This window comes from Ceratotherium simum, chromosome 24, assembly GCF_057802395.1.
Source record: "Ceratotherium simum simum isolate JZ-2026a chromosome 24, ASM5780239v1, whole genome shotgun sequence".
In the NCBI taxonomy this organism is placed as follows: Eukaryota; Metazoa; Chordata; class Mammalia; order Perissodactyla; family Rhinocerotidae; genus Ceratotherium; species Ceratotherium simum.
In genome coordinates this window covers 27,588,144-27,602,348 of record NC_141923.1, presented here as the reverse complement: position 1 = coordinate 27,602,348, position 14,205 = coordinate 27,588,144, and the positions used below count along the sequence as shown (strand labels likewise).

The window sequence follows — 14,205 nt, the reverse complement described above, 5'->3', positions numbered from 1 at the left end:
AGTTAAAGTCAAAGACTGACTTATTCATTCATTCATTCAACAAATATTCACTGAGCCTCCCCTGTGTACTTGACACTACTCTAGGCACTAAGCAGACAGCACAGAGCAATGAACAAAACAGCCCAAAATCCCTAATAGGAGAGACAGACAGCAAACCAAATAAATAACACAAACAGTACATTAGATAGTGGTGAGTATTCTAGAGAAAAGATAAAGCAGTGAAAGAAGACAGAGAATAGGGAGAGTCACATTCTAAATAGAGTTGTCAGGGAGAGTGGCATTTGAGTAAAGACCTGAAGGAGGTGAGGGAATGAGCCGATGGATATATAGGGAGGGAAATTCCAGGCAGAGGGAACAACATGAGCACATGCCTTGAAGGGGGATCATGGCTGCTGTGTTTGGGAAATACAGGCAAGCCAGTGGGGCTGCAGTGTTGGGAGTGAGGAGGAGAATATGAATAGCTGAAACTCAAGAGATGACAAGGGACCAGATCATGAAGCACCCAGTGGGCCAGGAAAAGGACTTGTGCTTTTCTTCTCATTGAAGCAGGAGCCATCAGGGGGTTCTGGGCAGAGGAGTCATGAGGTGACTTTGGATTTAAGAGGACTCCTGTGGCTGCTACATCAGACAGAGGTGAGGTAGTAGCAATAGAGACAAGGGAAATGGTCAACCACAAATGGGTAACTCCTCAGCCTTGATTTTAAAAAATCCACTTTTAGGCTGTTTAAAAGAAACATATCTAAAACATAAGTATATAAAAAGGAAGACAGAAAAAGGGTTGGAAAAAGATACACAAGGAGGATGTAGCTATATTCATTAGACAAAATAGATTTTAGGACCAAAAGCACATCAAGAAATAAAGAGTGTCACTATATTATGACTAAAATTTCTTTTTTTTTTAATTAATTAATTTTTTTTTAAATTTTTTGTTTATTGCAGTAACATTGGTTTATAACTTTGTATAAATTTCAGGTGTACATCATTATACTTCTATTTCTGCATAGATTACATCATGTTCACCACCCAAATACTAATTACAACCCATCACCACACACATGTGCCGAATTATCCCTTTCGCCCTCCTCTCTCCCCACTTCCCCTCTGGTAACCACCAATCCAATCTCTGTCTATATGTGTTTGTTTATTGTTGTTATTATCTATTACTTAATGAAGGAAATCATACGGTATTTGACCTTCTCCCTCTGACTTATTTCACTTTGCATAATACCCTCAATGTCCATCCATGTTGTCACAAATGGCTGGATTTCATCGTTTCTTATGGCTGAGTAGTATTCCATTGTGTATATATACCACATCTTCTTTATCCATTCGTCCCTTGAGGGGCACTTAGGTTGCTTCCAAGTCTTGGCTATTGTGAATAACGCTGCAATGAACACAGGGGTGCATGTATCTTTACACATTGGTGTTTTCAAGTTCTTTGGATAAATACCCAGCAGTGGAATAGCTGGATCATATGGTAGTTCTATCCTTGATTTTTTGAGGAATCTCCATACTGTTTTCCATAGTGGCTGCACCAGTTTGCACTCCCACCAGCAGTGTATGAGAGTTCCCTTCTCTCCACATCCTCTCCAACACATGTTGTTTCCTGTCTTGTTAATTATAGCCATTCTGACGGGTGTGAGGTGATATCTCATTGTAGTTTTGATTTGCATTTCCCTGATAATTAATGATTTTGAACATCTTTTCACGTGCCTGTTGGCCATCTGTATATCTTCTTTGGAGAAATGTCTGCTCAGGTCTTTGGCCCATTTTTTAATTAGGTTGTTAGTTTTTTTGTTGTTGAGATGCATGAGTTCTTTATATGTTTTGGGGATTAAGCCCTTATCAGATGTATGGTTTGCAAATATCTTCTCCCAATTGTTAGGTTGTCTTTTTGTTTTGTTGATGGTTTCCTTTGCTGTGCAGAAGCTTTTTAGTTTGATGTAGTCCCATTTGTTTATTTTTTCTATTGTTTCTCTTGCCCGGTCAGACATGGTGCTTGAAAATATGTTGCTAAGACCAGTGTCGAAGAGCGTACTGCCTATGTTTTTTTCTAGAAGTTTCATGTCTTACATTCAAGTCTTTAATCCATTTGGAGTTAAGTTTTGTGTATGGTGTAAGGTAAGGGTCTACTTTCATTTTTTTGCATGTGGCTATCCAGTTTTCCCAACACCATTTGTTGAAGAGACTTTCTTTTTCCCATTGTATGTTCTTGGCTCCTTTGTCAAAGATTAGCTGTCCATAGATGTGTGGGTTTATTTCTGGGCTTTCGATTCTATTCCTTTGATCTGTGTGTCTGTTTTTGTGCCAGTACCATGCTGTTTTGGTTACTATAGCTTGGTAGTATATTTTGAAATCAGGGAGTGTGATACCTCCAGCTTTGTTCTTTTTTCTCAGGATTCCTTTAGCTATTCGGGGTCTTTTGTTGTTCCATATAAATTTTAGGATTCTTTGCTCTATTTCTGTGAAAAATGTTGTTGGAACTTTGATAGGGATTGCATTGAATCTATAGATTGCTTTAGGAAGTATGGACATCTTAACTATGTTAATTCTTCCAATCCAAGAGCACGGAATATCTTTCCATTTCTTTGTGTCGTCTTCAATTTCTTTCAGCAATGTTTTATAGTTTTCCGTGTACAGCTCTTTCACCTCTTTGGTTAAGTTTATTCCTAGGTATTTTATTCTTTTTGTTGCAATTGTAAATGGGATGGTATTCTTAATTTCTCTTTCTGCTACTTCGTTGTTAGTGTATAGAAATGCAACTGATTTTTGTATGTTGATTTTGTATCCTGCCACTTTACCATATTCGTTGATTACTTCTAAAACTTTTCTGGTGGATTCTTTAGGGTTTTCTATATATAAAATCATGTCATCTGCAAATAGTGACAGTTTCACTTCTTCCTTTCCAATTTGGATCCCTTTTATTTCTTTCTCTTGCCTGATTGCTCTGGCTAGGACTTCCAGTACTATGTTAAATAGGAGTGGTGACAGTGGGCATCTTTGTCTGGTTCCTGTTCTTAGAGGGACAGGTTTCAGTTTTTCACCATTGAGGATGATATTAGCTGTGGGTTTCTCATATATGGTCTTTATTATGTTGAGGTACTTTCCTTCTATACCCATTTTATTCAGAGTTTTTATCATAAATGGATGCTGTATCTTGTCAAATGCTTTCTCTGCATCTATTGAGATGATCGTGTGATTTTTATTCTTCATTTTATTAACGTGGTGTATCACATTGATTGATTTGCGAATGTTAAACCATCCCTGCATACCTGGAATAAATCCCACTTGATCATGGTGTATAATCTTTTTAACGTATTGTTGTATGCGATTTGCTAGTATTTTGTTGAGGATTTTTGCATCGATGTTCATCAGTGATATTGGCCTGTAATTTTCTTTTTTTGTGTTGTCCTTGTCTGGTTTTGGTATCAGGGTAATGTCGGCTTCGTAGAATGAGTTAGGGAGCTTCCCCCTCTCCTCAATTTTTTGGAAGAGTTTGAGAAGGATAGGTATTAAGTCTTCTTTGAATGTTTGGTAGAATTCAGCAGGGAAGCCGTCTGGTCCTGGACTTTTATTTTTGGGGAGGTTTTTGATTACTGTTTTGATCTCCTTACTGGTGATTGGTCTATTCAAATTCTCTACTTCTTCTTGATCCAGTTTTGGAAGGTTGTATGATTCTAAGAATTTATCCATTTCTTCCAGATTGTCGAATTGGTTGGCATATAGCTTTTCATAGTATTCTCTTATAATCTTTTGTATTTCCGAGGTGTCTTTTGTAATTTCTCCTCTTTCATTTCTAATTTTACTTCTTTGTGCCTTCTCTCTTTTTTTCTTGGTGAGTCTAGCTAAAGGTTTGTCAATTTTGTTGATCTTTTCAAAGAACCAGTTTTTGGTTTTATTAATTTTTTCTATTGTTTTTATGGTCTCTATTTCATTTATTTCTGCTCTGATTTTTATTATTTCCCTTCTTCTACTGATTTTGGGCTTTGTTTGTTCTTCTTTTTCCAGTTCCTTTAGGTGCATTGTTAGATTGTTTATTTGAGATTTTTCTTGTTTGTTGAGATAGGCCTGTATCGCTATAAACCTCCCTCTTAGAACTGCTTTTGCTGTATCCCATAAATTCTGGCATGTTGTATTTTCATTTTCATTTGTCTCCGGGTATTTTTTGATTTCTTCTTTGATTTCTTCATTGACCCAGTCATTGTTCAGTAGCATTTTGTTTAATCTCCACGTATTTGTGGCTTTTCTGATTTTCTTCCTATAGTTGATTTCTAGTTTCATACCGTTGTGGTCAGAAAAGATGCTTGGTATTATTTCAATCTTCTTAAATTTATGGAGACTTGTTTTGTGGCCTAATATGTGATCAGTCCTGGAGAATGTTCCATGTGCATTTGAAAAGAACATGTATTCTTCGGTTTTTGGATGGAATGCTCTATGTATATATCTACTAGGTCCATCTGTTCTAGTGTGTCATTTAAGGCCAATGTTTCCTTGTTGATCTTCTGTTTGGATGATCTATCCGTTGGTGTAAGTGGAGTGTTAAAATCCCCTACTATTATTGTGTTACTGTCTATTTCTGTTTTTATGTCTGTTAATAATTGCTTTATATATTTAGGTGCACCTACATTGAGTGCGTAGATATTTACAAGTGCTATATCCTCTTGTTGGATTGTTCCCTTGATCATTATGTAATGCCCTTGTCTCTTTTTACAGTTTTTGTTTTAAAGTCTATTTTGTCTGATATGAGTACTGCTACCCCAGCTTTTTTTTCATTGCCATTTGCATGGAGTATCTTTTTCCATCCCTTCACTTTCAGTTTGTGAGTGTCTTTAGGTTTGAAGTGTGTCTCTTGTATGCAGCATATATATGGGTCTGTTTTTTCATCCAATCAGCCACCCTATGCCTTTTAATTGGAGCATTTAGTCTATTGACGTTTAAAGTAGCTATTGATAAGTATGTACTTACTGTCATTTTTAACTTTTTTTCCTCAGTGTTTTAGTAGTCCTTCTCTGTTCCTTTCTTCTTCTATACAGAATTGATGGTCTCTTTAGTTTGACCTCTGTCTGAAAGCTCTACTCTTTAACTCCCCTCCTCCCTCTTTTTATGTTTTTGATATCATATCTAACCTCTTTTTTGTGCATTTGTATCCATTACCTTCTTATCAGGGAAATAGATAATTTTTCCTATTTGTGGTCTTCTCTTTTCCCCTTAAATCAGTCCCTTTAACGTTTCTTGTAGCACTGGTTTCTTGGTGACAAACTCCTTTAATTTTTGCTTGTCTGGGAAATTTTTGATCTCTCCTTCCATTTTGAATGATAACCTTGCTGGGTAGAGTATTCTTGGCTGTAAGTTTTTTCCTTTTAGCACTTTAAATATATCATGCCACTCTCTTCTAGCCTGTAAGGTTTCTGCTGAGAAGTCAGCTGATAGCCTTATGGGGTTTCCTTTGTATGTAACTTGACTTTCTCTTGCGGCTTTTAGGATTCTCTCTTTATCTTTAATTCTGGACATTTTGATTATGATGTATCTTGGTGTGGGCCTCTTTGGGTTTATCTTGTTTGGGGCTGTCTGTGCTTCCTGTACCTGGATGTCTGTTTCCTTCCTTAGGTTAGGGAAGTTTTCATCTATTATTTCTTGAAATAGATTCTCTGCCCCTTGATCTCACTCTTCTCCTTCCAGGACACCTATAACACGGATGTTAGTGCGCTTGATGTTGTCCCAGAGGTCCCTTAGACTGTCCTCACCCTTTTTAATTCTTTTCTCTTTTACCTGTTCAGCTTGGGTAATTTCTTCTAGTCTGTCGTCCAGCTCACAGATCCATTCTTCTGTATCCTTTACTCTGCTTTTGAGTCCCTCTAGTGAATTTTTCATTTCCAGTATTGTAGTCTTCATTTCTGATTGGTTCTTTTTTATATCTTCCATTTCTTTGTTGACATTCTCACTGAGTTCATCTATTCTTCTCCCCAGATCAGTGAGCATCCTTAACACTCTTTGTTTGAACTCTCTTTCGGGTAGGTTGCTCATTTCTGTTTCACTTAGTTCCTTTTCTGGGGTTTTGTCCTGTTCCCTTACTTGGAATGTATTCCTTTGCCTCCTCATTTTGCCTCTTTCCCTGTGCTTGTGTCTATGTATTAGGTAGGTCAGCTACATCTCCTGCTCTTGGATAGGTGACCTTATGTAAGTGATGGCTTAGGAAGCCTGCACTGTGCTTCCCTCAGTTCTCAATGTTCCGGGGGTGACCCCTATATGGGCTACGTGTGTCCTTCTGTTGTGGCCTGTTTGCTCTCCCTGTAGGCGCCCAGGGAGGCCGAGTTATGCTCCTGGCCAGCTGTTGTAATGCTCAGCTGCTTGTAGTTGTTGTGGGCCCTTCAGTCTCTTTATCAGGTGTGGGGAGCCCCAGCACAGTTGGCTGCAAGTTCTAATACCACATTTGTGTTGCAGTATTTCTTTTAAGTGAGTAGGCTCCCAGCGTGGCAGGTTGTTAGGCTCAGGGCCTTACAATTGCTAAAGCCTCCAGCCTTTAGGTCTCTTGTCAGCTCTCTGAGGATTGCAGCTGGGTGGGGCTGGCCTCAGGCACGGGAGCACCCAATTGTTTCAGGCTTTGGAAGGGGGGTCAAACCCCCTATGTGGGTCTTTGAGAAGCACAAGTCTTCTGCAGCTGACAAGCCCTGCTGCCCACAGGTCCACACACACAGTCAACACAGTCCTGCCCCGTATGCGCGCCCCGACCTCCCCAAGCGGGCCCAGTCTCTCCACGGCGGGAGCCCCACACCACCACCGCCCCACCCTCTCCACCCGCTTCTTGTGCACGCCCTGCCCCACTAAAGCCCTGCCCCACTGAAGTGGGCTCAGTCGCCAGGCTGCAGAGAATCCAGTCACCAATCTATGCAGACCCACAAGTTGCCTGAGGGCTTATTGTTGGGTGGGGCCAGTCTCTAGGGTTGGCTGCCTGCCCTGGCTGAGCTGGATTAAATCGATGCTCTAGCGGTTGGGGCAGACCCTGGACTAGCAGGCCTCAGGGAGAACTCCAATGGCGTCTGTGTCAGCTCGCCCACACCAGGCCACAACAATGGCCGGCGCCAATGTCCCAGTCCCTGGAGAGGTCTCACCTCTCACCAAGATGCACTCAGGGCCTATTAGGTGAGTCTCTTTTCCCCAAAGCACTGTGCCCCTTTCTTTCTGGTGATTTTAGGGTGCTTTCTGAAACGGATGAGTTTGTGCACGGGCCCTTTAAGAGCCAGTTTTAATTTCTTTGTGAACCAGCTTTTCTGGGGGTACTCCCCAATGTTTTAGTAGCAGGCAAAATCAGATATTATTCCACTCGTCTCGATTGTGCTGGGTCCACAAAATGCCCACAGCGGGGGCGCTCCCTGGCTCAGGGCCCCGCGCCTCCAGGGAGGGCTGTGTACCTGTGGGCTGCGCCCGGGCGGCCGTGAGGCGCTGCGGCTTGTGAAGGTGGCGTTTTTCTCTCCAGAAGGGAGTTTCTGCCTCTTCTACCTCAGTTAGGATTGTCCGTTGTTGCAGGAGTTCCTCTTATCCAGTTTTCAGTTCTGTCTCAGGGGTAATTTTTCCACGAGTAGTTGTAAATTGGCTGTGTCCGCGGGAGGAGGTAAGTTCAGAGTCTGCCTACGCCGCCATCTTGACTTCCCGAAAATTTCTAAAGATTCGCCGGGAAAGTATTTACCCTTTTCTTGTTGACATATTTTAATTAGCATATTTACTGATTTATAAAATTGATATTTATGAAAAATATATTGGGCAAAAAATTAATGGAACCACAAAGAGAAATAGACAGATCCCCCTTCATATTGGAATGTTGTAATGTAACTCAGTAATTGACAGATCAAGCAGTCTTAAATCAGTTATGTTTCAGGAAATTTGAACCATATAGTTAACAGGCTTGATCTAATAGACATGTATAGAATATCGCACTAAATAAATGCATAATATACGTTCTTTGTAAGTGTCCATAGAGTATTTGCAGAAACTATGTACTAGGCTTTAAATCGCATTTCACAGACCGTATTCCCTGATCACAATGCGATAACAAAGAGGTAACTGGAAAATCCTTACGTGTTTGAAAATTAAGAAAGAATTAACTCATCAAAAAAAATCAAAATTAGAAAATGCTGTTTATCAAAAATTTGAGGAATATAGCTAAAGCAATATTAAAGGAAAACTTAAACTTACAGTAGGGAGAGGGAAGAGGCTGAAAGTTAATGTGCTAAGAATCTGGCTTAAGAAGTTAAAAAAAGAACAACCAAATAAATCCAAATAAAGTAAAAAGTAAAGAAAAATAAATAATAATAAAGATAACAAAAGAAATGAATAAAATAGAAAATAAACATACAGTTGAGAGGAACGAATAGGGACATTATTATACAAGCCTCAGAGATTCAGCAGATGGTAGGAAGATATTATGATCTTTATGCTGATACATTTTTGACAGTTTGGTGATATGGATACAATTTTAGTATTTAACCTACAAAAATTTACTCAAGAAGAAATATAAAACCCAAATATTCTTTTAATTATTAAGGAAACTGAATCAAGAAAAAAATCTTCCTGCGAATACCACACCAGGATTTTATGGTTTTACTGGTAAATCCTACCAACATTCAAGAAACAGATATCCCAATCTTCTAGAAACTATTCCAGAGTAGAGGGAAAGAGAGAACACTTCCCAACTCTGTTATTATCTTAATATCAAATCCTAACAAGGACAGTCCCCTAAAAAAGTCTTAAAATTACAAGATCTTCTTAATTGTGGATATAAATGCAAAAAAAATCTGAATAAAACATTAGCAGACTGAATCCAGCAATGTTAAAAAAGACAATACATCATGATCAAGTTAGGCTTATCCTAGAGAGTGAAAGATTGTTTTATATTAAGAAATTGACAGATTAAAGGGAAAAAAATCATATGCTCCTCTCAATGGATACAGAAAGAGCATTTGATAGAATTCAATATCCTCGTGACTTAAAAAAATTCCTAGCTAACTAAGAATGGAAGAGAACCTAATAATAAAGTATCTCTGCAAAACACCAACAGTAACCGTCATACTATTGATTGGGAGACTTGGAAAGCATTCCCTTTAAGGTGAGGAGCAAGACAGGGGAGCCATCACTTGTATTGAGTGTTGTACTGGAAGTCCTAGCCATGAAGTCAGACAAGGAAGGAAGTGACACGGGGATCAGAAAGGAAGAAGCAAATCTGTCAGTATTCTCAGATAATGTATCTGTCTGATTGGAAAGCCAAAAAGAATGTTCAGATAAATTATTAGCTTTGTAAGAGAGTTTTCCAAAATCAATTACATTTCTGTACATCAGCAATGAACAGGTAAGAGAATGTGATTACAGAAAAGATACCCTTTGTATCAAAGGTAGAATCATCAAAACATATAATGTACCTAGGGAAAAATCTAACAAAAGATATGTAAGACCTATTATTAAAAAAAATTATTAAACTTTATTGAGAATCACTTAAAAAAAAACAAATTAATGGAAGGAAATACAGGTTCATGGGTTAAAAGTCAGTTTGGTAAAGATGTCACTTCTCCCCAAAATTGATGTATGGATTTGAGAGGGTATTAGTTGTTTATATCTTTTTAAATTTGACAAGCTGATTCTAAAATTTACGTGGAAGAGAAAAGGGCCAAGAATAACCCTTTTACCCCTAAAGAATCTGAATGAGAGATGGGAGCCACGTGTAACTTGTCTTACCAGATACCAAGAATGATTATCAAGATTATTATCAAGCTAAAGTAATTAAGAGAGCGTGCGTGGTGTTGGCACAGAATAGAGAAACCTAAAACCAGTCCCCTATATAAAAACAGTTTATGACAGAGGAGCACTGCAATTAAAGGAGGAAAGGATGGACTTTTCAAAACCTAATGTTAGGACAATTAGTTATTGTGTGGGAAAAGTGAAATTAGATAGTGTTTCACACTATACACAATTTTAGGTTAGATTAACGAGTTAAAAATGAAAGGCAGGGCCGGCCCCGTGGCTTAGCGGTTAAGTGCGTGCGCTCCGCTGCTGGCGGCCTGGGTTCGGATCCCAGGCGCGCACTGACACACTGCTTCTCCGGCCATGCTGAGGCCGTGTCCCACATACAGCAACTGGAAGGATGTGCAGCTATGACATACAACTATGTACTGGGGCTTTGGGGGAAAATAAATAAATAAATAAAATCTTTAAAAAAAAAAAATGAAAGGCAAAAGTGTACATCTTTTATAAGACATTATAGAACAATATCATTATGATCTCAGTGTGTAAGGGAAGGATTTCTTAAATTAGACCCCAAAAGTGCAGACTGTAAAAGTGAAAATTGATAAAGTTGACTTTTTCAAATTAAGAACTTCTAAGACACCATAAAGATATTGTGGGCTTTTTGTTGTACCCTCCACCCGACTTAAATCCTTATTCATTAGAGATATATTCTCTAGTATTTATGGGTGAAATGACATGTTATCTTGGGTTTACTTTGAAGTACTCCAGGAAAAAAACATGGGGAGAGATATGAAACAAGAATGGTAGAATATTGATAATTATCGAAGCTAAACGATGGGAACACGGAGGTATCTTATACTATTCTATTTTTTGTGTATGTTTAAAATTTTTTATTTAAAAAGTTTTTTAAAGAAACCATCCATTTTTATGGTGACTGTCTTGGATTTTCTAAAATCATTAAAAAATGATTTTCTGAAGAGGTCACTTATTAAGTGTGTATCTAAATGTGATCTAATTTTTATCTCTGAGTAGCATTTTTCTTATAAATTAGTAAATCTTGAAACAACCACTAAAAAAAAATACTATAATGAGTGTGAAGAGACAAGTCTCAAATTGGATGAAGGTGTTTGTAATACATAGAACCAAAAAATTAGTATGCAGATATTAAGCAAAGAACTTCTAAAAATCAATAAGCAGTTTCTTAGATATGACATCAAAAGCATAAGCAACAAAAGAAAAAAATAGACAAACTAGACATCATCAAAATGTTTAAATTTTGTGCTTCAAAGGACACTATCAAGAAAGTAAAATGACAAGCCACAGAATGGGAGAAAATATTTGCAAATCATGTATGTGATAAGGGACTTGTATGTAGAATATATAGAGGAGTCTTACAACTCAACAATAAAAAAGACAACTGAATTTTTAAAATGGTCAAAGGATCTGAAAAGACATTTCTCCAAAGAAGATATACAGTGCCAATAAGCATATGAAAAGATTCTCAACATCATTAGCCACTGGGGAAATGCAAATTAAGACCACAGTGGAATAGCACTTCACACCCACTGGGACAGCTGTAATCAAAAAGACAGACAATAACAAGTGTTGGCAAGGATGTGGAGAAATTGGAACCTTTGTACACTGCTAGTGGGATTGTAAAATGGTGCCACTGCTTTGGAAAACAGTTTGGCAGTTCCTCAAACAGTTAAATATAGAGTTACCACATGGCCCAGCAATTCCCCTCCTATGTATCTACCTAAAAGAAATGAAAACATATGTCTGAACAAAACTTGTACATGAATGTTCATAGCAGCATTATTAATAATAACCAAAAGGTGGAAACAGTCCAAATGCCCATCAACCGCTAAGTGAATAAATAAAATGTTGTATATTCACACAATAGAATATTATTTACACCATAAATGGGCATAGAGTACTGATGCATGCTACAATGTGGATAACCCTTGAAAACATTATGCTAAGTGAAAGAAGTCAGACATAAGGGACCACATATTGTATGATTCTGTTTATATGAAGTGTCCAAAATAGGCAAATCTGTAGAGACAGAAAGTAGATTAGTGGTTGCCTAGGGCTGGGGGATGAGATGTATGGAGTGATGACTAACAGGTATGGGATTTCATTTTCTTTCAATGAAAGTGTTCTAGAATTGATAGTGGTGATGGATGCACAACTCTGAATATACTAAAAGCCACTGAAGTGTACACATTAAATGGGTGAAATTGTATGGTATGTGAATTATACCTCAATAAAGCTGTTTTAAAAAACATCAATAGACAACAACTCAATAGGAAAATAAACAAAAGGCATGTCTAGACATTTCACAGAATAAAAAACATCTGTGCACAATAGATACTTGAAAAGATGCTCAACCTCATTCCTAATGAGGGAAATGCTAATTAAAACCACAGTAGGATACAATCATATACTCGCTTGATTCACAAAAATCTTAAACTCAGGCAATACCATTTCTCCACATGTAGAGGAGATGGAGAAGTAGGGGAAGCTCATCCACTGCCAGAGGGGGTGTAAGTTGGTATAACTGCTTTGGAAAATAATATGGCATTACTTTTAGAGAGTGGAAGATGCAAGTATTTATGACCCAGCAATTCCACTCCTAAGTATACAGCTAAAGAAATTCTTGCAGTTGTGTGCTGAGATCACATATAAGAATAGTCACAGCGGCACTATAAAATTCAAAACCACATAAAACTAAGCAATATAATATTTAGGGATATAAATATATGTAGTAAATCTGTTTTTTAAAAAGCAAACAAGTGAAGGATAAACAGAAAATTCAGGATAGTGGGAATGGGAAGGAATTGGGAGAGTCTAACAGGGGATTCGGGGTAATGGTAAAGTTCTTTTTCTTAAACTGGGTGCTGGGGTGTAGGTGTATATTTTGGGGATGGGGCCAAGAGGTACCAGGCAGAGTTTATCTGACAGCCCAACATTGAGGGAAGATTTAGAAAAACTCAGAAGCATACATAGAGCAGTTTTTCCATGCAGTTCAATATTGAATGCTAATAATGATGACCCTGAGTTTCTAGAAAAGGTTAACATATTTAGCATCTTCTATTTAAGAAGCAAAAGGGATAAAATGTTCTTATCCGGGGGCGGGGGGGGACCTGAGAGAACTACACAAAAAAAGAAGCAACAGCAGAAAAGGAGTGTTTTAGAAAGGTTTCGAACAAAAGTGGCTAAAATTAAGTTTTCTATTCAAGGTGAACTTCATTTATTTGGGCCACTTCTTTATTCTTCAGTAATGCCAACTAAACCAGACATTGCTGTAAATAAGTAAAACCCCACACTCTCATTTTGGTCACTTAGTGGTTAATTTTCTCTTTTTTCAGATCCTGCTCACACTAAACCATGAACCACGAACACGTGGAAGAAAAACCTCTTCTCTACTCCCACCACTCCTGGGTGCATGACTGCGGGGGAAGCATCCACCAGTGCTGCGAGGGGTCTGTGGTATTGTTTTGCTGCCTCAGTCCCCAGAGCCTTCGAGCAGAAGTGGCAATACACTGTTGCCCGTAGCCAATCCAGACTTTCCTGAGACGACAGGAAAACACATCAGCTGGTTTTGATGGAACTTGGCAGTGGGGACATTCAACTGATGCGCTATAGACCCCGTCAGAGCACACATGTGTCTTTTACCCCCTTTACCCCCTCCCCCAACCTGCTTAGGTCTTCTCTGTCCCTCTCCTGCTACCACACAGAGATGATATAAAAGAGGCTCTTTGGCTATTTGCATTTTGCTTCCTCTTCTTTTCCAGATTGCAATATTAAGCTTTACTTCCTACAAGCCTAAAATCCCAGCAACGTTATCTACCCAAGTTGTTCTTCTGTTTTCAGAGTTTGGGGGGAAGGGGGAGCTTCCATCACGAGTTTCCGGAGAGTGGAGAGAAGTTGGTGTGCTGCTGACCACACAAGCCACTGTAAAGGCACCCTTTGGAATTACTGATTTCTAAAATTAATAAAGTAATTCTATTTTTATTTTCTTTTTTCCATTTACTAATTTCCCCACAATCAGTATTTGCAAACAAGACTGAAATGGGACCAACTTCTCATTATATTTCATTGCTGGGCAATTTTTTAAACTTTAGAAATGTGAGCTGTAGAGAGATGTTTTATTCTTACATTCAGTTTCAGCAGATGGTGGGTCCAGGCTCTCCCCCACGGGCAGCTCCCACACCTGGGAAGCTGGTGTGTGCAAATGTCTCTGTTAGCAGACCACAGCAGACAGGTCCTTCGGCGGCGTGTGAATCTGTATCCAGTCGCACATTGTTTACCTAAACAGTTCATCAGAACGAGGCAGCACAGCCCCCTGAGTGCTTTCCACTTAACCTCTGCTCTCTGGCTTCCTCATCTGTCCTAGTTCCTCTCTCTGGCTTCTGCTGGAGAAAAGCTTGAAAGGTGGGCTGCAGAGCCCACCAAAGGATTGACTTAGCT

The 14,205-nt window shown here is 38.7% G+C and overlaps 1 protein-coding gene across 4 annotated transcripts in view; it reads left to right on the top strand.

Annotated features, from left to right (window-relative positions):
- The window catches only part of TTLL5 (tubulin tyrosine ligase like 5), a 300,941-nt gene extending 287,192 nt beyond the window's left edge, over positions 1-13,749 (top strand). For all 4 annotated transcript variants that reach the window (XM_087448166.1, XM_014784427.2, XM_014784432.2 and 1 more), the window contains one exon: positions 13,104-13,749. Coding sequence is in view for 1 of the 4 variants with exons in the window: in XM_014784435.2 (XP_014639921.1) it covers positions 13,104-13,126 (23 nt within the window). In the remaining 3 variants the exon portion in view is untranslated. The remainder of the gene's footprint in view (positions 1-13,103) is intronic.
- Positions 13,750-14,205: the final 456 nt, after the last annotated feature.